This window comes from Hydractinia symbiolongicarpus, chromosome 6 (assembly GCF_029227915.1).
Source record: "Hydractinia symbiolongicarpus strain clone_291-10 chromosome 6, HSymV2.1, whole genome shotgun sequence".
In the NCBI taxonomy this organism is placed as follows: Eukaryota; Metazoa; Cnidaria; class Hydrozoa; order Anthoathecata; family Hydractiniidae; genus Hydractinia; species Hydractinia symbiolongicarpus.
This window is the reverse complement of record NC_079880.1, coordinates 10,537,663-10,564,826: the sequence shown is the minus strand read 5'-3', so window position 1 is coordinate 10,564,826 and position 27,164 is coordinate 10,537,663. Positions and strand designations below refer to the sequence as shown.

The window sequence follows — 27,164 nt, the reverse complement described above, 5'->3', positions numbered from 1 at the left end:
GATTTATAACGATTCGTTAAAGGGGTAGGGGGTGGTAAAAAAAATGGCGAATTTTGTTTGTTTACGTAATTATAAAATGGCTCACTAGAATTGCTAATAAATAAACCAACAAAACAAGATAGAATCACGAAAAATTAAGTAAATTATATTGTGACCAGGGCCCTAACATCCCCTTGAATTCGTATCCTTTGAGCCGAGGATATGAATTCAATTTATTGTCAATTTCTCCTAAAGATTTAAGATCATTTTACCCTTGTCTCTAATCTCCTAGTTTTTCTTCTAAAATTTTCATAATTCTAAAGGTTTGAAATATCGCCATAGAGCATATTTCAACATAGAGCTTTAAACTTTCGTGTTTTCCAGAAATAGCCAATCAGGTTACAATACAAAGTGTTATTCAAAGATTAAAAGATTTTTTTCTATAAAAAAGGATTAGAATTGCTGTCTGTTGACCAAATTTTTTAAAAGTTTTTAAAATAAATTTTCTTACGAAATTTTTTAAAAAGTAAACCGCTGTAGATAGCATGCTCTTACTGAAACAATAACAGAAAATGTATAGAAAAACTTTAAGAAAGGCGAGGGAAGAGGGTACTAGTTAAAAGTTGATTTTTTATAACATATGACTTTAATGAAAAGAGATATATTTTTGATAAACCGTCACAAGACTTGAAAACTTTTGCATATCAAAAGTTTTTGATTTTCCATGCCTAAAGCACGGAAACACATAACACATCAATTTTCCCTTTTCTCCTAACAAACTAACTTACAACTCTTATGCGTGCTTTTTGCGTTTTTCTTCATCTGTAATTTGTGTACTACAATAATATATGACGTCAAATTTAGTTTTTCTTATATGACGTCTATATACAGCTAATATCGGAAACCCGTCTCGGAAAATAGGTCTTTAGACATTTCGTTGCGAAATATTGTATTTGCTTTGTTTTTCTGTAGGTGATTCGAACTGGTAGGAACAGTTTAAATAACCGATTCATTCCATATGCTGCCATAGAAACGGAAGCCGTTCTATCCATGGATGACGATATATATCTTCGACATGACGAAATTGAGCTTGCTTTTCGGTACGACACTTGATAATTATTTTTCCTAATCATGTTATTTAAAAAACCCAATAAAGGAATACCAGATTCGAGTGTTGCTGTCAAACATGATCAGGTTAAAGGTTTAATGCATTTTGCAGATAAAAATTTGGCTACTTTTTTGTGGAACTGTTATAATTGCTAAATGTGAACTAAATTCATCAACAGGTCATTTGTCTTACTTGCCCCGAGTTTGGTTTAAGTAAATCATGACTGTTTCAGTCCAATTGCTTGACAAAGCGTCACAGCGCTAACAATATAACCAGCAATTGTAATACGCGAAATTTTTTGCTAGCTGCGTAGGTTTTTTACTCCGTGTATTCCATGACTTAACTCTAAATTTCTTTTTAGTGTGTGGCGGGAAAACAGAGATAGATTGGTCGGTTTTCCAGGTCGACACCATGCTTACAACGAATCTTCCAAATCTTTCTACTACAATTCAGAACATTCATGTGAACTGTCTTTAGTGCTTACTGGTGGCGCTTTCTTCCACAAGGTTTGTATTACACTAAGAAAATATTTTATTTTTGCATAAGGTCTGTATTACATCGAGGGAAAATACGTTTTACACTGAGAATACATTAAGTTCTTCTAGAGGGTTTGTGTTACAAAATAAATTTTGCATTTATTTATAATGCTTGTGCTACACTGAAAAGGATTTTGGTTTTGTTTAAATAGTTAAACTCAAAAAAACGGCGCTTTTTATTATGATCACTCAGAATTAGGTTTTTTCTGGGTAAAAAATAAAAACGGGATAAGTGTCAATCCGAATGGTCAAACTGACGTGGTTGTTACAAGTTGTTAAGAATTCATATAATTTTTCGGCATAAGTATTATATGAATATTGTGGACGACTTTTTCTCCCAACATACCACAGTTCGATGTCGATGATATCTAGAGGGTTTTATAAGAGAGGGGAACAGTGTTCTGTTCGCAAATGTTTGTTTTATAGGGATTCTTAAATATCGAAATTTTACTTTTTATTTAGATCATTGAGATTAAAGAGATCACAACTGGTCTAGCATGCTTTTATTATGTGTTATTTTTATTCTGTTTTAGTATTATTCTTACATTTACACATTAAACATGGATGCTTCAATCCGTCAGATGGTTGACGACTACATGAATTGCGAAGATATCGCCATGAATTTTCTCGTGGCTCACATAACTAAGAAACCACCAATCAAAGTTAGTTTTTAAAATGTTAAAGCGAGAATAAAGTCGAGTTTTTTTAAATATCATTGCTGTAGTAGTCTCTGTTTTCGTTCACGTCGTCGTCGTCTCTTTTGTTTATGTTGTCGTCGTTGTTTTTGTTTACATCGGTCGTTATCGTCGTGTCTTTTGTTTTTGTTGTCGTCGTTGCCGTTGTTATCATCTCGCTGTCATTTGTGTTTCTGTTGTTAGTGTCGTTGTTGTCACCGCCCCCTTCGTTGTTTTCTTGCCGTTGTTGCTGTTCTTGTCTTGTTCTCGTTGTCACCGTCCCTATTGTTGTTGTTGTCGTTTTCTCTGTTGCTGTCGTTGTCGTCGTCTCTTTTTATTCTCGTCGTCTCTTTTTGTTCTCGTCGTTGTTACTCGCACGAGAAACTGGGTTAAATTTTGCACGACTATTGTCTTTCCTTTTAGGTGACGTCACGATGGACTTTTCGCTGTCCAGGATGCCCCGTGGCTTTATCAGCAGACGCAAATCACTACAAAGAACGAAACAATTGCATGGCTTTTTTCGAAAAAGTTTATGGTTACAATCCATTAAAACGAACTCAATTTCGCGCTGATTCGATTTTGTTTAAAACTAGACTACCGTCCACAATGACAAAATGTTTTCAGTTCGTTTAATTCACTCATCTTTTTTGTATGTTTATATTTATATCACTCTTTTTACATCACTTTTTTTTTGTAAATGGACTTTTTATGTTAGTGGAGGGAAATTTTTAGTAATTGTTTTAAAAAAATTTAATTGTCTGGCGTAGTCGTGGTCAGATTTACTTTGTTATATAGGTGTATATTTTTTTTATTTGAGCAACGAGTGTGTAAATTACTTTCATAAATTTAATTTTTATAAAAAATGTTGGTTTGTATTATAGTTAACATTCGTTTTCACCCTTATCTTCTCCACTGAATTATTCTAATGCAACCTTGCTCCCAACGCCTGTTGTCTTGCTTTATTATCGCCGTGTCCCGGAGTCAGAAAAGATGCCCTCTGGGGACGAGTTTGATTCTAATGCGTTTTTGTATAGAAACGTATAGTCTTTTATAAGAACCGCTACGTTTTGATTGAGGCTGCATGTGCATATATCTTTATGGAATTGAGGTTAAAATCTTCCCACACTGAATTTCTGCCAAAAGCAAAATGTACTGTTTTACCTGACCTGTTCTGAAACATGCCAAGTCTCTTGTGCGCCTGGAGGATGTTAACGCTGGGAACGAGATTGCAATGTCATGAGGAAAATTTCGGACCCGTTAAAAGTATTATCCATGATGGCGGCATAATTTGATGTTGATTGTAGTCACGGATTCAAAACAAAAGCGACACAATCGGGTTGATTGTATGTGAAAAAGGCACAACATGCTTTTACTCTGAGAAACAGTACATATTCTATTTTTTAATGCTCTTACTCATATTTAAATAATCTCTTATTTACTCTTGGTGACCTGTTAGTTACAGCTTTAGGTGGCTGCACGCACACACACAAGCACCCCCAAGATTCGGGGGCTGTAGTGCAGAAATATTTACCATCTCCCAACATATTAAAAAAAAGCCAGAAAATACACCCAATCCCTTTTTTATCAACCCGAGGACGAGGATATTTTGTCCATGGATCCTAAATATACCTAGCTAGCTAGCTATAGATAAATTCCCATACTACGTGGCCAGTCAAAAGGAGAACTTTAACTGATAAATTAGCCTGTAACAGGATAGAGTTAGCTAGCCAATGCAGGATAAGCAATAAAAGGTCTCTACAGTTATACAATTATACTGCACATATTGTATAATTTCCTGTGTTAACTAATTACAAGCTCGTGAGCTTGTATTAAAACGCAAATGTGTCCTACAAGAATGGAAATTTTTGCCTCTCTGAGCACCGACACGGGAGTAGTCGTGTGTTCGAATCTCATCTTGGTAACTATTTTTACTTTTTTTTTCTTTTTACTATCTCGCCCGCGAGGACGTGTTTACAGACTGACCTAACGAAAATTGAAATTTCGAGAAATTTTCTATCAATATTATTGCCTATCCGAATAGCAAAATATGTCGTGTCTAACTTCAGCTTTTTATACACTTTTTTGGCGAGGTTGTTTGCGTATATCATACGTCTTGTTATTCTCTTGTTCAGCAAATGTCCATATTTTCCAGAGTTTCAGGATAGCCATTATGATTTGAAAAACATGCCAGTCACACAGTCACCTTTAAATAAGTAGCGGCTAAATTTTTCCCTTAATCTGGTATTCTAACTTTAAACATGTGCCATATTGTGTAGTTTTGGGTGATATTCAGATATAGTATAATTCGTGTTTAAAGCTTAGATGGAGATAGATGTATATACATATTTTATGTGGCTAGCCTTACAAATATCAAGGGATATACCCTGTCTATTATTTCCAGGAGGGCCATGGCTTAGATGGAGAGTCCTAGATTATTTAATGCTCATTTTGAGCTACGTAGACACAATTAGTAGGGCCCATGCTCTACTAGACAACTCCCCGGCAGCATCCAACGGCCCACACAGTGTGACATCTCCCCAACTTCTTGCACATGGCTTTGGTTAACCTGGGGCTATGGTAACATTCACTTGCACACGTTGAATTGCTGTCAAGAGGAATCGGACCACAGTCTCCCGCACAGAGTACGAGAGCTATAACCACTAATCTACAGCACTGTGAGAGTGTTAAGTGTTTATCTTTTCCTTCAACTAAAAGTTGTACCTGGTGGCATTCTGACCAGTTCTTCCCGACTGTTAGGCCATCCTAAAAAATATGATTGGTTAGCATCATCCGACCAACTCACTTTAAAAGGCAGAATTGGAGTCCAGGAGTCAATTTATTTGTGAAAACAAACCAAGCAGTGGTAAAACTTGTGCCTTTTGCTTCTTTTGTGCAAGAACCAACAAAATATATTCACCCTGTGTTTCAACATCTTTACACGTTGCAGACAAAAGTCGATTGATTGCTTCATGCATTTCCCACTCGGGATAAAAGTCTAATACGAAATACTGTTGCAACTTATTTGAAATTAGAAATGACAATCTGATTTTTCAGCCTTAACTAATGAAGATTCACACCTTCTCAATAGCTTTACAGTTGTGTTTGACTGTCAACAAGTAAATACATTCTTTTAGCGTCAAAATATATATAGGCCGTAACCAAGTCTTATAGGTGAATTTTATTATTTTTCAGTTTTTCTGTAAAAAAGGTGAAACAATGTGTCAATATTGATCTCTAAAGACTTTTTAGGCAGTTATGCTCAAATAAAATATCCTTAAAAGTTTCAAAAACTGGTGTTATCTTTTTTGTTGAAAAAATAGTCTAAATGTTGGTCTAAAATTTAATGGAAAGTATATAATTTATATGATAAAACTTTACATATTCATACAATCTTTTCCTCAAACTAACTTATGATTCTATATAGATAACTTGTGAGGTGCTGGGAAGAAAATTAAGTGTCACTAGACACTAGCAGCTAACATTAAATATTGTTTTTCATAAAAAACTTTGATTTAAACAAAGTATCAAACAGTGTTCCTAATCTTATCATAAAACAAGCCAACATGGCAATTTTTCCAATATTAACCAAACTTTTTAATCTCTTTTTACAACAAGGTGTATTCCCAAAAAGATGGTTAGTGTCATACCAATCTACAAAAATAAAGGGTCTCCTCTTGATCCAAATAATTATAGACCCATATCATTATTAGGCAATTTGGATAAGATCTTTGAAAAAATAATTCAAAACCGATTATTTTCTTTCCTAGATTCTAATAAAATTATAACCAATAAACAATTTGGATTTAGGACCAAACACTCAACTACCCATGTACTAATTATTCTCACTGAAACAGATTAATAGATGAATTTTTTGATTGGGATTTTCACATATCTTATATTGGCAATAAAGTAAGAAAAACAAATGGAGGTCTTTACAAACTGAGATATTATGTGCCTAAGGATATCCTACATTCAATTTACCATGCATTATTTTCTTCTCATATATATTTCTTATAGTCCACAAGTGTGGGGTCTCACTTCAAAGTCACGTAAAAATTTTCGCATACAAAAAGGTGCTCACCGAATCATTACTTTTTCTAATTTTAACTCACTAAATCCTATTTTTCTTAATCTTAATATTCTTACTCTTTCAGATCTTATAAAATTTAGACCTTCCTTCCTTTAGAACTACCTCATTTGGTCTCAAATCTGCACTTTCCCAATCTATTCTTAATTGGAACATTTTCCAACAACATTTTCACCAATACGACTAGGCTCTCTCACTCTAAAACAACTAAAAAAAGTCTGCAAAACTTTTTTTCTGGATTGTTATAACACTAATCTCTACACTGCATAAAAAAGATTTTACTAAAAAATTTTTGTAGTTTCATGTATACTGCTTATTGCGATTGTTTGATCTTATATAAGTGGCCATCACCCACATTAGTATTTATATTATCTGATGGTCTCCCAGTAGGTATTTATTTAATGTAAAATATACAGTTATCTCACACGAAATAAATACTACTACTATTAGTTACAAAGGTTAATTACACTCACAATTTTTCGTACATGGGTTTAAATTCATGACTGTAAACTTTGATGAAACTTGCTCTTTGTATGTTCCAAAACAGTATCTCCTGCAGGGTGTTTGTTTTTACTTTTTGCATCTTGAAATTGCATATCTACCTAAATTTCTATAAGATGCTCTGGGTAACACTTTTAATCATCTCCTGTAAAATCATGTATTAGTTAAAATTTCTATGTTCTTATAAAAATCTACCACAAATGCATCCTCAGTAGTCTATGTAAACTCAATTACTTACATAATCATGATAGAAAGGTTCTGCTAGGGGCCATTGTTTGTATTAAAAATATTGAAAAACCCTAATAGATCAAAAAAAATTAAATTTCTCAGGATTTTTGAAGGTACTTGGTCTATTACTTACTTTTAAAGTTTGTTTAGTTCATCATCATCGTTATTCTTCTAGCTTTTATGTTCAAATTTGTGTTTAGTATGGTATAAAATGGTAATATGCTAACTCAGGAGCGCTTTGTTTAGGGGACTGTTCATTTGGTTGTTCCTTAAGACTGCCCAGTAAGTAAATAAAAACAAGACAAAATTTTATCTCATTTGTTAGTAGCTTGTTATGTTTCCACCCATGTTGTCTAGGGCAGGAATTCACATAACTCCTTTTTTATGTTTTACAGATGCAAAAATATACTCTATAACTGCGGGAGGATTATAACACAATATGGCATCAGTTGGAACAGCTCGAAATTCATATTGGAAAACAACAAATCCAATTCCATCAGATCCAGTCTATGATAAATTTAGCAGTTCTCAGACCCATACAAAGGTGAAGCTAAATAACCCTATCCCAAAAGATCCTGTGTATTCATCACCACGAGGTAATTTCTTATTTAGATTTATTTATTTGGGTTGTTTACATCAGGTATCCTTTTCAGTTCCTATTTGTGCTATCATAAATTGAAGTTGTACAAAAAATGCCCTTTCTAGTGCATTAAAATTCGCATGTGAGTTAAGCTTGGTTGACTAACATGAAATATTGTAAATAATTTTTTGAACATATTTTTTTTATTTTGCAACATATTATACATAGTTTCCACTAAAGAAGTTTTCTAGGTAACACACATAAATTTTGACAAATAAATGTTACTGATGCTCTTGTATTTGTTAAAAAATATGAAGAAATGTGAAATATTTTTTAAATTAAAATAGTTGTTACTCTGTGGAAATGCTCACGGGTATTTTCGCAAATTATATATTGTTGTTTCATAACTTAGAATATGCAAGTCGGTTTGCAATCAAATTTTGTGAGTAAACATATAGGGCTTATACAAGCTTACACAGAAAATTTTATTGCAAAACAGGGTTCAGATCCTGAGTTAGTGGATCGTCAGTAAAAAATTAAAAGGCCTGGGACGAGCAAACGAGTGTCATTTTGGCAAAAAAATTCTGTTAATTAATTTACCTGTATAATATCTATGCATTGATAAAGTTTGAATGCACATCCCTTAAGAGGTCTAAAATTACTGATGACAGAAAATGTCAAAATTTGCTATTACTTAAGTTTGTCATCATAATTTATGCAGCATGATTAAATCTGAAATTCCTTTTTAAATGTGAATACATAAATAAAATAAAATAAAAAATCTATTTAAAAAATTTAGAAAGACTTGTTAACCAACTTTTTAAACTCTATAATATAAGTCCAACATTATTTTATACCTCAGGTTCCCTTCAATCTATATTATAATACCTGCATACGTCTATTACCCAAATTGTAACCACAGTAGCAGGACATACAAAATGCGGTAAATATAGGATTGTAAACCAGTGGATTTATCCCGGGCCACTAACTAGTGTTTTTCTATTTTATTAAATGAAGTAAGAAATTATGTTTGAAGTTAGTCACCAGTGGAAACCAAGAAAGAAAGCATGCAAACCTAGCAGCCACTCAACTAGATAAACTCCTAATATGCCAATCATTTTACCACAAGTTTTTGAATAATATTTCTTAAAAATGCATGATTGCCATTTCCAAAATGCCACATGGTAGAACAGCCTTTAAAAGTTTGAGAATTTCAAAACAGGACATATACAGTATTTAGTATGATGGAAGATTTTTGTAGCTAAAGGCGAACTTTAGGACGTTTAGAGTGTGAATGACTTCGAAAGAAAAAGGCTTTCTTCATGGCATTTCTTAAATGCTTGGTTATGTTCTTCAAAATTTGGGTCTTCAAAATTTGGGTCTTTTTACCAAAATATATTACCAAGTTTTTATATTATTTAATATGACAATTTTCTGGCATGAATTTATAGGTTGCTCAAATCACAAAATTTATCAAATTTCGATATACTTTCACTAAATTGTTTTAAATTAGCCGATCATTTTAGTTGGGAATTATAATCAAGCAAAGAAAAAACAACTGTGAACAAAGTATTTTTACTAAGCTGTATTTCTGTTTTCTAATGTTATTGAAAAAAAATCTTCTTTTTTTAAGATACGGTTTTGCAAATTTATCAAAAATACATTCCTCTTAAAAAATTCTGGTATCATCTCTGTTCTCTTGGGACCATATTGTAATGCAGAAATTCGAAATTGGGACTGAAAAGCGAAAGTGGAAACTTCATAAAAGAGTTTTCTGGCTGTTTAATGAGACTACTGACAAATGGTTTGTTAGAATTGAAAACTTACCTCTTTATCACTGAAGTACCACAACTTATCTTTTTTTTAAGAACGAAGAGCACACACTCCTAAACCACGAGTTAAACCAGAAGCATTAGCAATTGCTAGAAACCACCAAGGAAGAGATTTGGCGTTTCTGTTCAATCCGTCTTTTCAAGTAATCCCCATAGGGGTGAGACCAAGTAAGTTTTGTTTTTATGTGGTGAGATTTTGTCTTCTTGTTTATTTTATTCATATGTAATCTTACACATGTCTTTTAAAAGGTATATGCAGTTTTAAAATAGACTCAGGTATTATTAACCAGCGTTTAATTCCAGTTTAAAAATAGACTTAGGATTATGATGTGTTTAAAACATTTTTGTTCCTACAATGCTGTTTTGGGTAGGCTAATTGATCATATTTGACATTTTGTATTATCTGCTAAACTGAGCCGTACCATTGCTTAGCGTATGTTTATTATATAGTAAATCTATTCCTGAACATACCTTTATGTTTGTGTAGTTGCACAAATTCACGGGTTTTTTTGTGAAATGATGTCTTTTTAATTTTATGTAGCACACCAAGAAACTAGAAATTATGGAAAAGAAAATCACCAAAAAATAAAACAAATTCAAAGAGCTAACAAGGAAAGACAATGTGAATCAGCGAGGCAAACACCTGTGAAAGCTGTATACAAGCCGAATAAATTTGATCATGTTCAATCTAAAGTTGCAGAGCGTATCCAGGTATTGTGTGTATGGTAGTAGTTAGATGTCTATCTTTTGTAGTTAGATGTCTATCTTTTGTAGTTAGATGTCTGTCTTTTGTAGTTAGATGTCTATCTTTTGTGTGTTTTGTGAGAGTGGATGAACTTTCTAAATAGGTTGAAAACTAAAAAGATGTTCTGGGTATATTCGAACGTTAAAATATTAAAATCAAAAATGGTGACTTTCAAAATCTTGAGTATAATAGTGGTGCATTTTCTCTTTGTAACCCTCTGAAAACCTCCCTTTTCTTTTCATATGTTTTATGTTTTGCAATGTCATTTTTTGTGTTTTTTATACATTTGCCATGATTGTGTCCAGCTTTGTAAGTACCTTGAAATTGGGAAAAAATATAGCAAACATAATTTTGTAATGTGTTGATGTCAAAACCTTACTTTGTCTGCTTCTTTTAGACACCGGCCGCACCAAGACCTTCAAGTGCAAAAATACAACGTTCTCAATCCATGTCTGACCTCAACAAAACATCTAAAACTTCAACTAATACTATAACGAATGAAAACATTAAGAAGACAAGACCGTCTTCTGCTCGAGTATCAAGCAAAGATAATAACAAGATTGAGAAGAATCGAAGACCAGTAACAGCAACGGTGAGTATGATGTTGGCTTTGTTGCAATTCATCGTGGTATATTTTGGAACATATGTTTGTTTTTCAAGCCTCAAGTGTTAAAGTTGGGCGTTTTCCTCTCAAGGTTTTCGGCATGTTGTTTTTAAGTCACCCCTCTAAGTTTTCCCCTCTCGAATAAGTGCTTGTTAAAAGAATTAAAAAAAGTAATAAGCGGCCAAGGCGCAAGTTTGACTCCTTACGTTAACTTATCAAGATCTTGCAGGTACACTGGATGTTTACAAAGCATGTTTAACGGACCAAAAATTCGTACGCTACTTTAGTATTTTTATTGTGCAGTAAATGACTGATTTCCCAATAAAAAAAGAAACCTTTTGTCTCTTTGTGATTATATTTTATCGCATTCTTGTTGGTGTGTTATTTTTAGGAAAATGCTCGTCCAAAGAGCCATATCGTTCTGAACAAACAGTCATTGAAAAATGTGAAACTGAAAAGATCTCCATCGTTGTCCGCACTTGACGACCTGAAAAACAAGCAGGAGAAAGACTTCAATAAGCATAAACGGGGGAGTGTGCCAAAATAGTAAGTTTGTTATAAAAAGCCTTGTAAATAATTGTACCACAATAGTCAACCAATTTTTTTTTGCATTTCTGGTAAGGAAAAGCAACTAAATTAACTCTATCCAGAGATAGCCTGACTCTGTTTCCGATTTAAAAGAACGCTTCGCCTCCAAAACGAGAATCGGTTTCTCCGTTTTTCATGTTATCTTCTCTTGCAACGAATAGTGTGTTGTGATCTATTTTTGTTTGCAAAAGTTCTTCTTCACGTGTTTTTTTTTTTCATTTAGTCTTCAGAAGAGGCAACAACAATGGAAGGTAGCTGAGGAAGAACGCATCGCTTCTCTACCAGACCCAACTATTCCTGAAGGTCATTCACTCATGCCTGAAGATGATCGATTAAAAACGTTAAATATGTTAAAGAAGTGTGAGTAAAATAATGTTAAACCTTTTCTCTTATTTTCGTAAGAGAAGCTAAGAACCAAAATTTGTATTTAGATGGCACCTAGAGTAAGTTACATACTGTGTAATGATGCACTGATATGCACGACTTTGTTGATTTGCATTTAGGTGTCCTACAGGTGTGACTGATCTAAATGACCTAGGACCGATAAATTATACTGACGTATTTGCGCGCTTTTTCAAATGATTTCCTTCATATGAAGCAAAATGGTAGCTATGTCTGTTGCTGGAGAAAGTCAGTGCAAACGTTCCAGCATTAACCCCCTGGGGCTATTTTGTACAGCGAATTCAATGGAGGCCAAACGTTTTGTAGCTTTATCTATTATATATCCCTTTGTTTCTTTTTTATTATTATTTCTAACGTTGTCTCGATAATTTTTGTTTTAGCGAAACATGAGATGACGAAAGAACTACAGTCCCTTCCTTTCGGCAAAGACACGATGCGCGTAAAAAATCGTAAGGATACTTTGGAACGCAAACTGCAGGAAGTTGATGCTGCTATGAAAATATTTTCAAGACCAAAGGTTTTTATAAAGGATGAATAACAGAGACCAACAAATTGATGATTTGAAGAACGGACCTGAAAATAAGCGTATAAATACAGCATATTGTTGATGAAATGCGCAAGGATTAAAAGTATGACTTTTAGTATAAAATATCAAATCATATTCAATAATGTACGCATGCGCTAAAAGACACGATTTTTTATAATCATTATCCGAGTTAAAGTTTATGCAACATAGACATTAGTGCGTTGTTTTCTATAGCGAGTTATTACATCTTCTGTGTGAAATTTGTCCAGGGTTTTAGCAACATTACTTTAACATGACGTCATTTAATATTGCTTCATTTATTGCGTAACTGTCTTCGACACTACTTTGCATCGTTGGTGTAAACAGGGCTGTGTGGCTGCCCTAAACTTACTAGAGTGTAAAGGGGATACCTTACACGTAATAAATTGTGCCCCAAAACAACTTCATCCCCATACTAAATTTTCTTTCCAACATTCAAAGATTGATTGTAATTTTATTTTGTTATTTCACTAGATATTTATTATCAAATAAATATGTAAATATTTTGTATATTTAAAAATAACGTATATATTATCAAATTATCGTTTGAAAAAAATTAATTTTACCGTTTTTGTGAATTTCCATTTATCCTCCGTGTGAAACAGTTATCCTGACCTCAAGTTTGTGAACTATACCTGCATAATTTACCTAATTTCGCAGCAAATAACTACATTTCCAAATGTGACCGTGATATCCAGATCATTGGCATGTGCCTGATTTATAACGACGATTGGGCTGGACAATCTACTAATACCAGGGCTTGGGCTGCTTGTTTTATAAGCAAAATCCGAAAGCGACTTGTGTATGCAACAGCCATAACAGAAGTGGTTAAATGTAAAAGATATTTCTAGTGCTAAAAGTCATTCAAATTTTGTAACGACAAATGTGGTTAGAAAAACGTGCATTGCATGCAGGACGATGAGACACTAGAAAAATTTTCCTTTTTTTTTTTTGAAAGAATATTTTTATGACTTTGTTGTCTAAAAGAAGTACCGGTCGTGCAGTAAAGTTTGTTATGCTGCGAAATTTAGTGTAGTAATTACACAAGCTTGAACCCAGGGCTTTTAGGACAGTATTAAAAATGGATCGATGTTAAACAGTGTGCACGTATAACCTCGTCCCCAATGGTTCTTGCCTTTTTGACATCGAGGCCAGTGGCGAAGAAAGCTCTCAAGTGAGTGCTAGCGGTTTTAACATTAGGCAATTACCCCGGAGACGAGGATGGTACACGCAAAACGTTCTATGAACGAAAATTATTAAATTTTACAAAAACGTCAAAATATACTTTTTTAAAAACAAAAGTGATATCGCCACAATGCGTTTCAAACCTGAATTTACTTGTTTTTGTTTATTGTTGTTGTTTAATTGTTATTTGAGGTATTTGACCTTCTTTTATGGCTGCGCTAAAAATACACGCTTTTTCCTTTAGGAGCAATTTTATAAGAACACTAAAAGCAATTTTACAAAAGCACTCTAAAATAAGAATAACTCGCCCTAAATTATTGTTTGTGAAAATAAGGACAACCTGAGTCACCAAAACAGATTTTCACATAAACACATAAATCCAGATAATAAGATGAAAAAGGCTCGAAAAGACTTGAAAAATAAATCCGACCACAACAGCCTGTGGTCGGATTTCATTGGTTCTTATTATTAAAAAAAAGCAAATAGTTTTTTGATGAACTTGAAGACGATAACGTGTATATAGTGTCAGAGTTATGCACAAACATTCATCATAGGTCCAAGCTGTGAACAATTTTATCCACACAACAAATTTCGTGCGCTGCGGGTAAACAATTAAAAAAACCAAAAGTCAACGCCGTTTGTCGGCGTGTTTTGGCTTCATGTTACCATATAACCAATTTTTGTACTCCTCCACAGATATTTTAACCAGGTAGTAATCCCAGGTCTTTTGTTTTCGACCCGTAAGGAGAAAGAGTGATATTTTTGCAGAAACACACGCAACACAACAAGAAGCTCGTTTTAGTAAGTTTTTCTAAGTTTTATTCTCTTATGCCTAAGGTTTATTCCAGTTTGTTTGTTTTAAATGTTTTTTTTCTTTAACTGGTAGCTAGAAAATATGGTAACTATTCTAGCCTCGTGTGGATGAAAAAACGTAAACAAACAATAATTCTGCATCATAAACGATGTTTTGTTTTGTTCCGTACCATCGTACCTATGACATGGATTTTCTTGCAGTTAGGGTTAATTAGTTTCAAAAATTTTACAAGCAATATTTCAACAATATTTCATCCCTGTGATGTTTTCCTCTTAAAATAATAAGTCCCACCTGAATATGTGGGACTGGCCATATAGGTGGGACTATATTTAGATGGGACTAGCCATAATAGTTTAACTATCTAGCCAGCTTGACTTGATTTGTTGTCTTTGTGTCTAAAGATGCATGAATAGATATAGAAATTGTTCTTATTTTTATCTGTTATGCAATGGATCTTTTTGCATTTATTTAGCTAGCTTTTTTGTGCCATACACTGTACACTATGGCCAACACAAGCTAGCTAGCTTGGAGATACCTCAGTTAATCTATTTCTTAAGTACCTGACAGCTTTTTTAGCTTATTTAATTCTTTACAACATTTAAATTTTATTTGCTGCAAACTTTTTTATCTAATAATTTTTTTAACAGTCAAATATTTTGCATTGCTAGCTAGCACCTGCATTTCAAACTTGACCTCATTGACAAATCATTGTTGTGAATGAACTGTAGTTATCACGTATTGGCCCATCCAGTCATTTTAAGTGTGTTAATCTTCTGAACTAAAAGCTGTGATAAATTATGTACATATGCACTGTTTCTTTTTACGTTTTAAAAGTTTAATTTACATGTTTACATTTTTCGTCAATCCTTTTGTATTATTTTTCTTTCTTGTAGACTTGAACACAGTTGTATATATATAAATAACACTAAACATTGCGCAATTTTTGCGGATGTAAATAGAAGTGCATGTGTCCAGTACATGCAATTTTGGACACATTATGTTCGTGAAAATAGAATGCTGATTGTTTATTTTCTGTACTGTATTTTAAAGTTTTACTTAAAAAGGAAAACAATTTGAAGTACCAATTTTTCATTAGGTCTCTAAAGTGTAATATGTAAACACATTTGTCCATAGCTGGCACAAATGTCAGTTTTTCTACTTGTTAATATTTTGTTTTTGTTGTGGTGTAATTGTGTAATGTAATTGAGAAATTAAGCAACTTTCAAGTGTTACTGTGGTTAAATCCTTGACGGTATTTGTGTTTTTTAAATTTAGATTTGTTTCACCGTGGTGCATTTAAATATATTTTATCACCATTGAGTTATTTTTTCACCCTGTCAAAAAATGTTCACACTCTTTAAGTTGTCTGTCATCATGTGTCAAGTGTGAGCCAAGTCTCATCTCATTCCATGAGAGAAATAATTATATACCATTTTTAAAAACAATCGACACTTTAAAAGGTTATTATTCAAAAGCTCTCCCAAACCATTAAGAGCCGTTAAATAAGTTGTATAGTTGAGGCAAGTTTGTAACTGGAACTATCTAATCTAAAAAAGAGAGAAAAAAACAATCAATTCTTTGCTGGTTACAAAATATTTTGTATATACATTTTTGCATATCAATTTTGTATATTATCATATATTTTAAGCCATTTTATTAATAACTAAAAAATGGGGAAAATTCTGATCACATCAAAAGTAAAAGATTATATATATAAATATATAAATAGATATGTATCAGATATCAGGAATATAATAGACATCTACCATATCTTTTGTATGTTATCAATTTCTATATAAAGTGAATAAAATTAATTTTATATAATAAAAGTTAATAAATAACTTTTTAAAGCTATATATCTATTTTCTGTATTTAATACCAAAAACAAGGCATGCAAAAGCAGAAAAAGCCTTTGTCAACGATGCTCTATAAATGGTTTTGATTGTAGTCATATTAAATTGACAGTTTGTACACATTTTCGTAGTATGTGTGAAAGCAGATTTGGATTCAAAAAATGATAGGTAATGCTTATTTTTACTAGTGTAATAAAAGGAGAAAATTTCATGACAAACCAGCTAGTCATATATGACTGTTGAATGTATAATTCTGCTTATAAGTATCGTTATAACATCTTACTTTACCATTTGGGCAACACAAAAACCCTTTTTATGTGCTCCCTTAAAAAAAGTATACAGGAAATGATGACTGCTAAAACATTTTAAGGTTCTACAATCTATTTTTTAGATTTTACAAGATTTTTAAGTTTTTTTTGAAAGTGCATTAAAGATTTTACTATGTTAATGAGTGCTTATAATGTCTTAAAATATTTTCTTCTTAAAGTATATATAACCAATAAATTATATACTTTATGTGCAAAAGATATACAAGCTTTTTTGTTTTTCCAATGTCTGGTGTCAATTTTTTTTAAAGATAGATTAAGTGGTTTGTAATGATGTCATTGTCTATATTCAGCTAACACCACATGCATTGCTAGAAGATAATTTTGTTGATAACTCCCTTTTAAAATTTGGGTTAAAACAGTGTAATTTTTAATTTCGTGTAGACAATTTAAAAAAAATTATAACATCCTAACAGCAACAATGGTTATTTAAATGGAATTATGTAAATAAATCATTGAATAAAGAGTTGTTGATACATAAGTAACATTGAGAAAGCTAAGTAGATTGTTGTACAAAAATTGTGAAGGGCGGGTGAACAGAATAGGTTTTTTATTTTTGTTTTGGGGTGCTCAGAGAATAATGGTGAGTTTTCAAAGAATTTAACATCGTTCAATGACGGTGGAACTCAACTCAATGGCTTTATAAAGTTTATATTAGACAAGAGACACAATAGTGGACCTTTTTGTTCCTGTCAACTTTTTGTCAATGATAAATTTAGCTTTTCAGCCTTAACTTTAAAATAAGGTGATAATAAGATATAAAATTATTTGAACAGCTAGAAAATTCCTTTCATCACTTTATTCTTACAGAGAGAATTTTGCATTCATTAGTTATCCTAAGTTTAATACCATACATGTATAAAACTTTTAGTAAGAGAACCTATTTTTGTTTTTGTCAATTCAGAACCCTAAATTGACTTTTAAAATTTGTGATTTCATATTAATCTTTTTGTATGCTTTTTCATGTCCAAATGAATTTTATTTAAAATAAAAAAATGATAAATTTATAAGATATAAAATCACTAAAAAGGGGATTTTTAACCAGGGTTCTTACATCAATTTTTAGTTTTCTAGGGCTTTACTTTTAAGAGTCTCTTCTATGCTCATACTTCCCAGATTTGACTTTTTAAAGTTATTTGGTTGTATTTTTTGCTGCTAAAATTGACTGTCTTTGAATAATCACCTATCATCTGTAGGAATTACTTTTCTGAATTTGTATTCATTATTATACGCCTTTTTTATAAGCAAATAGGCTGGGATTTCTTAAAATTTAAGCACAGGATAAGCATATCTCAAGGCTGAACAAAGTTAAAATATTTATTTTTATAGGACATCAAGTTTGATCAAACTATGTACAAAATAACTAACTACAAAATAAAAGATAAATAAAAAATCAATGGTTATAAACTCTATCAATCTTTATAAACAAAAAGTTTGTCCAGAAAATAAAAATTGTTGTGACAATCATCCTCCTCGACTTACTCCATGTAAAAAAAGTTCAAGATCAACAAAATAATAAGCATACCAATGTAAAAACATGAAATGGAGAAAACAAGTATATTGAGGTTTGGCTCCAAATACACTAAAAAGTGTAGCAACTTTTTATAACTTCTTATATTAGTATTGTTTAATTATTTATTTTTTTCTCCCCCGAAAAGGTTATTTCCACAAATTTTGTGTGTTCTTGTTTAGAAGGAAAGAAAAAATTAGTCAGCGTTTTAGCCCATTTTCTTATTTTTTCTTATTTTTCGGTCACATCAATTTGTTTTAATGAAAAAATGTAGCAACTGATAGCAATTCTATGACAAAACTGTTAAAAATTGAATAAGGGATCACAAACTTTGGACTCCACAACAATATCATGGATTTCCCTCTGTATAAACGAAATGCGACAACCACAATGCAATTTTCCAACTACTCAAAGGAAAGGCGTCGTGCTTGTTAACCCCAGCATGTCAATTCGTTTGTTGATTTTGTCGATTTTTGTTTCCTCGCTCAATCAACCGTTTGTTGGTTTTTATTTTTAGCCTTCTTCAACCAGCTGTTTGTTGACTTTGTCTGCGATTGAACGTTATAAATAAATTTTTACCCATGTCTAGAGTGAATATTCTACTATAATCTAACGAAGTAAAATTTATAGGGGGTGTGCGATTTGAAATAAAAATTGAATACTCTGTATAAAGCGGCACGGAAATGGTTACATGATTGCGAAAATGTCGGATTTGGTCTATCAGCGACATGAAGAAAAACATGAAGGAGAATGACGGAAGTTTTCACTTTGATTTTTTTCTTCTAAAGTACTTAGTTCCGTCAAATTTCTAATGATAGAGTTACATTTTTTTACGCAGGGGAAAAATGAAAAGCTCTTTATTATACATAATGGATTTTGGAATTTCATGCGAAGTTTCTGGAGCTGTGTGTTGGGCTGAAGACAATGCGTTAATTCAGCTCTCATGAAAAATATAAAAATAACATTATGGTGTTTTGACAAGCAAAACGTGCTAAGGAACTCTCGAAAATGAGAGGAAAGCCCTCTCAAGAAAATCACATTTTGTCGGTACTTCATTTTGGCGCTTAAATTTTCTTAACAGTGAAAAGGTCCACTATGCTTGCGGCCGTCTGACTGTGAGTATTTTCGGCAAGTAATCATTCCAAACATTTTTTAGGATACTAAACTTTTTCATGCATAAAAGTAATGTGTCCTATCTACTGATGATTGTGTTACCATATTTTTTCTGATTAATGTTGACCTCGTGTTACGGTTCCCTAAATTTAACTGTGCACGGAAATAATTTTAAAGCTAATAATTGATTGCTCAAAAATGCTCTCGTTTGATCATTCAGATCTAAATACTCGCCGCATTTAATGCTCTTGTTTCCCTCAGTGTCACATAAATCTCGAATTCTTTAAAAAACGAATCCAGATTAAAGTGACTTATAAAAAGAAGAAGAGTACTGTTCTTTACGTTCAATTTAATTTGTGTGTGAATAGACAGTCGAACGTTTCACCATTAAAAATGCTAGAACCTAGTAATAATGGAAGATTAAGTATACGACGCAACTCCCCAATTTTTCTATTCATATGCAAAATATCTTCAGTCAAAGCTTGGACGAAGAAAGGTCAAAGTCGCGAAAATTAGGTCCCGCAAAAAATCTGAAAAGGCTTAATTGCGAAATTTAATTCTTCCCAAAATATTTATTTACAAACTAAATTCTCTCCGATCTTTTTAATCTAAACTTTTTTTTGTACTCTACCAATTCTTTTGTATCGTTCTAAACTCCTTTATTTTTTTGCCCTTGCCGGCATTTCGCATTATTCTCAGACCTGAAATAAATTATATAGCAAATATATCTATCGCAAAAAATCATTGAAACGATTACTCGTGAAAGTATGTTTCACCAAAAAAAATAAGAAACAAAAAAATGTTCTTTTAACTCTAGAGAGCGTTTTTTTTTCACTTCTTAATTAACGGGAGAGAGTACAAGAAAAGTGAGACTCGTCAAGCCGAGCATAGAATTGAAATAGGTTTGTTCGATCACTGTTTGGAATAAAAGGGCCTTCATAGTAACTTCATATATGCCTTTATTTTTGTTTGTTTTTTTTGTTGGTTGGTCAATGGGTTGTTTGTTTGTTGTTTTGTTGTTTTAAGAATTGCGATCAGATGTATACGGTGATGTAGTGACCATACCTTCAAATTATTCTTTATATATATTCTATAAATTTCAAACATTTTTTTAGTGATTTTTATGGAATGGATAGTCATAAAATACGAGCTGTGCTTAAAACATACTTCTTTTCTCCTCTCTAACTGAAATAACTTATATATTTTTGAAAATTTTTTTACCTTCGAAACCCAACCCTGTTTTTTTTTAACAAGGCACTATTATTATCCACTATTGTTATCTACTGTCGGAAATGTTTTTAATATTAACTGTGGTAGCCATTATGGTTGCTAGGCGGGCGCAAGGTTCTCAACCATATTATTGTGGATATCCATGCTATGTTTAGCACCTTGTTTAGTTAAAGAGTATTTCCAATTAAAACGAAAATTTGCGAAATTGTGAGAAAAAAGATGGTTTCAGTAGCTAAAGAAAAACAAAGGAATGAATTACTTATTTATATATTTATTTTTTGTAAGCCCCAAACATTTTTGTGGGGGCGTAAAAGCGAAGACAGTTTCCAAAAAAAATTTCCAAAACTGTTCTCAATTTTCTAAGTACCTCACTGAAATGAAAACACTTTCTGTTTGAGAATTTCTGCTAACTTGTCATTTCTAGCTATTTTAAGACGTTAAAGTCATTATGCGACTTGTAGCTTAAGTGTGGCTTGAATATGCTATTGAACTTGAGCGCATGACCTGTGGACACACTTAATGACGCCCTTGAAAGCATGTTTTTACTTCAAACATTCATTTTCTTAAATTTAAAAAGTATTTAAATCTAATGATGCATATTTTGATCGCGTAAAGTTCAGATATTTAAAGTTAAAAAGCGATTGTTTTTCAAGTGGTCTAATAAATGAAAAAAAAGTAGCCAATCACCACCTGTTTAAAGAAAAATCGACCAATCAACGTCGAGCGATGAATAAACAAAGATGGCGAGTGTTGTTCAAACGCGGAAGGAAGAGATGTATGTTTACAACCAATGTGTAAGTAAGTGTTTCCTGCCATTGCATCGCACAAGACGAAATAAATGAGAAAGAAAAAACATTGTGCACGTAAAAAATCTAAGACTTCACTCTAAGAATGCGGGTTCTTTTGCTATACGGTAAAACCTCTCAAAATGATATTCTTTGTTTCCTTGTCGTGTCGTAAAATGGTTTAACCCTTCTTTTTACGCATTTTTTGAATCCCTTATTTGTACCATTTTTGCGCGTCCTAATTTTCGCGCAATAGCGATATGAATATATCTTGCGTGTCCTAATTTTCGCTTCTTTTTTCCTAATTTTCGCTTAAATTTCCCCACAAATAACATGCAAAAAATAAATAAAATTCAGGGGTACAGTCTAAATTTAGATGCCTTGGTTATGTTTTTTGAAAGAAAAGCTATATTTTGCAGTGTTTCTATAATATTTTTCTCGCACTGTCGCATTTTTTCCCGCAAATGCACAAAAATTAGTACGCGCGAAAATTATTACGAAGAAGTTAAAGTTCTAGCAAGAAAGCCATAGACTTGAATACTTAAATATACAGCCAGAAAATATCTGCCATCAGTTTGATTCGACTTAAAAATGCTTTTTTGCCTCGATTTTCAGATTGAGATGTTAATCAAGAAACTCAACAGAAATAACAAAATATGTCGTGCTAACATCAACTTGTTTTTCACGGTGTTCAACAATTCTGGAATTAACAAATTTCAATTTTATAATCCACATACAGCTCTAAGTGTTTGTTTTATATTCCACTCGGAAAATATTGACCAAGTATTTTTCTTTACGCGATCTCTTTATTTGGAAACTTATATTTAAACTTTTAAAAATCATAGCTACGCTACCATCTTTAATGCATTGTTCTCGTCATGCGACTTAGACAGCGTGACAAAACAATGTACTACACGCGGACTGGAAAACGAAAATATCTTTATTAGCTCTACATTCAAACTATTATCCGCCCACTCTCCTTTTAAGATTGGTTAAATGAGAAAATATTATTTGCTCGATTGTCACAAATTTTGAAGTAGCGTGGGCCGCTTTGAAGTTTTTGCGCCTAACAATGTTTGATATTTTTATTTATGTTTGACTTATTGTCAGTGGGCGTGTCCAAATTATGTACACCGGCTAAACTTTAGTAAAAATTTCTTGTGGGAAAATTTAGCCAAACAAAAAAAGTGTTGAAAAAAGAAAAAAAAAATCCACAAGCATAATTACAACTTCTAACCAGTTTGGTTGGTTAGTTGTTACTGTAACATATCAAAGGTTTTTTTTTTAGAATATACCTTCTGCTTTGTTGAGTGTTGATATGTCTTATTCTATTATAATTAAGGCACCATAATCGATCGTAAGTGATTATTCATAAGTGATCCCAACGGGTATGGAAACCCAGATTAAAAAGAAAATTCACTGAAACTCTTCTTGTATGATGTATGATGCATGGAAATTTAATGGGGGTAGGCGTAGACCTGGCCAGGGGTTGTTCTGTTAAAAAAAGTTTTTCTTTTAAGCATTTAATAAAAATTATGAAAAAATTAATATATGATGGATTACGCTTGTTATTGCATTTATGTTAGATAAATTAGAGGAAATAAATCAATAAATACGGTCTATTTTTTGTTGTTGTTCGTGGAGTACAACTTGGCACAAATATTAATTGAACTGAGTACAAGTAAACATGGCCTCATTTACAATTCTTCTTTGTGTGGGCGTACGGTGGTTTTTAATGTCAATATGTGAGAACACAAACCTAAATTATTTTAGGAACATTTCTAATATGATGAGAGTAGTGTCTGGTTTCCAGTTATTTTTTCACTCGATTGTTGTCTATTGACAAGTCACTATAATGCGTGTGTGCAGCCCGAGGTTCATTTTTTAAAGAAAAGCTAATTTTTCTTTCAATTTAATATCGCTTCAGTAATTTATCGATACACATAATTGTGTCTGTGATAACAAATTTTTGTGCCATGTGAGACGAGCAAATTGTTCATTGAAAAATTTTTGTCAATTTTTTTGTCTATCTTGTGTCCGGTCGCACTTAGAAAGTGGCACGAAGAAAATACCTGTTTAAGAGCTTCCCCGCAGTCAAAAGTGAAACAGCGCAAACCCTTCAGCTCTATCGGCGAAGTGGATTTTGTATTATTTTTGTTTTGTTATTTTTAAAATCCTTTTAGGTAAACATATCAACAAACGAGGGAAATTTTTCGACATTTGAATTAAGTTTCGTTTTTATTTCTATCTTCAATCGATTTTAGACGCGCTCAGACGCTTCTGCCTGCCCCTTTTGTTCTATTTCGAGAAGTTTGCGGCAGTTGTATTTAACTTTTAAAGCACTCCTCAATGAACTGTTTGTGCGTAACGTTTAATGTTGCATTCAATACTTATTGAACACCGCTGTTTAATATCTAGTTACTACCGTCTCATCGCAGGCAACTGTTTTTTTGTTCGCAAAAGCATGGCAAAGTTGGTAAATATTTGTTTTTTGCCTCTGCGCAGAAGAGGTGATGACATCGGTTTTATATTTAGTCATGAAATGAGATATTATCCTTAGGTAAATGTTGAAGCCTTAGTCCAGCTCTCACGCGAGCGTTTTGTTTATTGCCTTTGTTTTCCCGCCATTTTTATTTATTTTTTTCTTGAAATGTTTTCTTTTTTGTTTTGTTTTGTATTGAAAATTCATTATTGTTTTTTTAGACAATCATAAAGAGAAAGTCGAATTTGTTTTTGCTGTTCTATAAATAGACGACTGTCAAGGTTGAATGAAACCAGAGTCCAGTCTCTCATTAAAACGCATGGAGAATGAGTGCACGTCGACAAAATAATTTGTCACCCACACACCACAACAACGTCGACAAAACCAACGTAAAGTCTATCGACAAAATTTGCGCCAAGCTCCAACTGAACATGGGTTGTTCCTCTGTTGAGATGAATGAAAAATTCACAACGTCTCAGCGCCATTGTGACAATGAATCTATTTCCAACGAAAGTGATGCTTGTTCTGGACTTGGGCACCTTGATGAATCGAGAAGTCCTGGCAGCGCCACTTGTGGATCGCCTACCTTTGAGAGAAGGCCAGCAATATGCGTGGAAGAGCCAGTCAGAAGTAATGGTTGCACTGAGCACTTACAAGTCGCTTCTAACGGTATCATAGACAAGATGGCAGCCAAAGATGTGGAAGAAAAAGGTAAACAAAAAGCCCGTCATACGACACAATACAATAACTGGCATTATACAGATATGATTATGGCTATAAAAGCTGTGCAGTCAAAAGAACTTTCTATGACAGCTGCTGCGAAAAAATACGGCATCCCTAGAACGACGTTACGACATTATTTAAATGACGGTACTAATAAAGAGGCAAAAAGAGCGTGTTTTACCTTACCTAAAAATCACGAAAATGAGTTACTTAACTATGCTCTCGAAAATAGTATAAATTCTGAGAAGGATTTGTACAAATTGATTGTAGCAAAAGCTAAAGAGTTATCAAGAAGAACAGCACTGGAGAATGGTGAAGAAGATAGGAGGACTGTTCCTACCCCAGCATGGATAAGAAGGTTTGTATATCGACACAAACAACTTTACGATTTATTTCCAACTTTTTTGACGAAATTCGAGCATCCTTTACATGGAGGAAGAAAAACACCAAACGATATGGAAGACTGTAGTATGCCTCACGATGACAACAGCAGCTCTCACCATAGTGATGCCGGGAGTGTCGACCAAGAAAAACTGTACACCGAGATTATATTTCCAAAGATGTCAAACGACACGCCGTATTATGTTAAAGATGGCTTTCGACGAAATGAAAGAGAAGATTACTATTTTGAATCCGACAGTCGTTATGACGATAGAAAAACAACATCGAATATCCGACACAACGCTGTAAAATGTCACGACACATTAGGAAGCTACAGTATGGTAGGGGAAGAGTTCAGCAGTGATTGTTATGCGAACAAGTGGAGGAAATCCGAGGTGATGTGTAAAAATGGTGAGTGTTTTGAAAGTGACGATGAACGAATGTTGCCTTATAAAGATCTACTGTCAAGAATTTCAAGATCGAATTCTTCGAATGGATATCTAACAATTTCCAACAGCCCTTTACCGCATCGTGCGACCAATGGGTACATTGACGTTAAGTCGGAAAATATGTTTCGTCATGAACGAGATATCGTTACGACATCGAATGGATCTGTCAGTCGAAACGAGGCGCGAAAACACCATCATTATATAAATTTGTCGTCCGTTCCTTTTTTAATTCAAAATGGAGAGCCTGCAACGACGTCTCCATCACGAAGTGAAGTGTATCTACCAGATGCAAATAACGGTACGTCGAAATATGACGCGTCATTTTGTTCTTACTCGTCTCCGAGTGTGTCATACTCTGAAAGAGTAAAAACACCCAAATCTTTAACGGCTGATTACCATGCTCCCCGTTTAATGAAGTTTTCAGAGTATACCGTTATGAAAAGTATGTTAGCAGCAATGGAGACTGAGCTGGGCAATGACTACGTCGAACTTTTCTCTGAACGATATCGACGGAACCAACATTTAGAACGGCTATATAGCAAATGGGTTTTGTTAAAAGCCGATATTGCGCAAGAAGGCAAAGAACTCTAACTTTTTACTATTTTTAATTATACAGGTTTTTTTTTTTTTTTGTAAATATATATATTTTTTTGTTGTATTTGTGTATATAGACTGCTGCCACTGTTGTTGTTGTTGTTGAAATGTGTACATATATTTATCAAACTAATGTAAAATAAGCTCATATTTTTTTGCCAGGTAATAGTCAAACCTAACCAGTTCAATCAGATCGGTTTCCTAGCATCGATCTAACATCGGTTTTTAACTTAAATTTCATTTGTGGTACTCCTTAGACATATTTTACCAAGATTATAAATAAAATTATTTATTTTTTATGTGTACAGAACGCACATGCAATTTGAAATAAATGCAATTTTTACATTTAAAAATAATTCTGTTTTTTTCTCTCGCGTGTTCAAAAGTTTTCAGAACAATCCTGAAATATTTTGCCAGCCAAGTTTGTTTGGATCATATAGTAAATAAAACGAACTTCAGGTTATATAATCATCATTCTTATAGAAATCGTCATATTTCGATTGAAACTTGTGATTTCCAGTTGGATTATACCGACCTGAACATCAATCCATTCTTAATTTATAGAAACATGTGCCTTTATAAGAAACATACGATTTTTATTTTTATTTTTGAATATGAACCACACTCCTAAAATACTTTCACAGCAAGAACCCTTTCAATTTCTCAATTAATTTCTCAATATTTCAATAAATAGGCTCTGAAAATGCCAGTAATCTCTGCCTTATGTTTCTTTAAATCGAAGATGCTATTAAAGAATGTAATCTTTGTTATGTATATTAATACGACATGTTTAAATATATATGTGTATTAAATAAAAACGAAGCTTTTCGTAAGTATACTTACATCATCAGGTATAAAACTTAAAAACGTGTGCTGATATATATACAAAAATTTTATAATTAAAACATCGTCTAGGGGATTTCGTTGATACTAAAAACTAATTTGTCATAAAATTATACCTTTTTTTTAAGTTATGCCATTATGAAAAATTAAGTATAAAAGCTTCGTTTTTAATTTAATAAAATACATATACATATTTAAACATGTCGTATTAATATACATTTACTATGGCGAATAAGAAACTACTCAGTAATCTTTGTTGTTTCTGCTGAAAATCATTTTAAGGGGTAGACAAAACAAAAACATGTTCATTCCAGTTTACTCTATAAAAATCATTGGGTACTCGATATGAATTCACTTTAATGCATCAAAAAATAATGAAGTTAAACATGGAGCTTAAAATAACGACCGCCTCTAACACTAATGGGACTTGTATAGCTGTTAATGCAT

At 32.7% G+C, this 27,164-nt stretch overlaps 3 protein-coding genes across 7 annotated transcripts in view; all 3 read left to right on the top strand.

The window, feature by feature from the left end:
• The window catches only part of LOC130646977 (exostosin-like 3), a 56,318-nt gene extending 50,445 nt beyond the window's left edge, over positions 1 to 5,873 (top strand). For all 3 annotated transcript variants that reach the window (XM_057452665.1, XM_057452664.1, XM_057452663.1), the window contains 4 exons: positions 952 to 1,079; positions 1,449 to 1,593; positions 2,157 to 2,285; positions 2,721 to 5,873. In XM_057452665.1, coding sequence (XP_057308648.1) covers positions 952 to 1,079; positions 1,449 to 1,593; positions 2,157 to 2,285; positions 2,721 to 2,930 — 612 coding nt within the window. In that variant the 3' untranslated portion in view covers positions 2,931 to 5,873. The remainder of the gene's footprint in view (positions 1 to 951; positions 1,080 to 1,448; positions 1,594 to 2,156; positions 2,286 to 2,720) is intronic.
• Positions 5,874 to 7,249: 1,376 nt separating this feature from the next.
• Positions 7,250 to 12,999, top strand: LOC130646980 (enkurin domain-containing protein 1-like). Of its 2 annotated transcripts, XM_057452670.1 has the most exons (8): positions 7,250 to 7,395; positions 7,509 to 7,709; positions 9,562 to 9,693; positions 10,067 to 10,236; positions 10,668 to 10,862; positions 11,266 to 11,420; positions 11,686 to 11,822; positions 12,245 to 12,999. In XM_057452670.1, the coding sequence occupies exons 2-8, from the start codon at positions 7,553 to 7,555 to the stop codon at positions 12,400 to 12,402; spliced, it is 1,104 nt and encodes a 367-aa protein (XP_057308653.1). In that variant the 5' UTR covers positions 7,250 to 7,395; positions 7,509 to 7,552; the 3' UTR covers positions 12,403 to 12,999. The 2 variants fall into 2 exon arrangements, with proteins under 2 accessions (XP_057308653.1, XP_057308652.1); XM_057452669.1 differs by lacking the exon at positions 7,250 to 7,395 and having other exon boundaries at positions 7,440 to 7,709.
• Positions 13,000 to 14,149: 1,150 nt separating this feature from the next.
• Positions 14,150 to 26,230, top strand: LOC130647232 (uncharacterized). 2 transcript variants are annotated; one of them, XM_057453014.1, is made up of 2 exons: positions 14,150 to 14,415; positions 23,949 to 26,230. In XM_057453014.1, exon 2 carries the CDS (start codon positions 24,054 to 24,056, stop codon positions 25,869 to 25,871), a length of 1,818 nt encoding a protein of 605 aa, XP_057308997.1. In that variant the 5' UTR covers positions 14,150 to 14,415; positions 23,949 to 24,053; the 3' UTR covers positions 25,872 to 26,230. The 2 variants fall into 2 exon arrangements, with proteins under 2 accessions (XP_057308997.1, XP_057308998.1); XM_057453015.1 differs by lacking the exon at positions 14,150 to 14,415 and adding an exon at positions 21,135 to 21,254.
• The last annotated feature ends 934 nt before the right edge of the window (positions 26,231 to 27,164 follow it).

Bases quoted from the DNA above. Each gene is read 5' to 3' on its own strand.
- LOC130647232 (XM_057453014.1), top strand. From the start codon at position 24,054: ATGAGTGCACGTCGACAAAATAATTTGTCACCCACACACCACAACAAC.
- LOC130646980 (XM_057452670.1), top strand. From the start codon at position 7,553: ATGGCATCAGTTGGAACAGCTCGAAATTCATATTGGAAAACAACAAAT. The intron at 9,694-10,066 runs GTAAGTTTTGTT...AATTTTATGTAG, and splicing joins CCCCATAGGGGTGAGACCAA to CACACCAAGAAACTAGAAAT. The intron at 10,863-11,265 runs GTGAGTATGATG...TGTTATTTTTAG, and splicing joins GAAGACCAGTAACAGCAACG to GAAAATGCTCGTCCAAAGAG.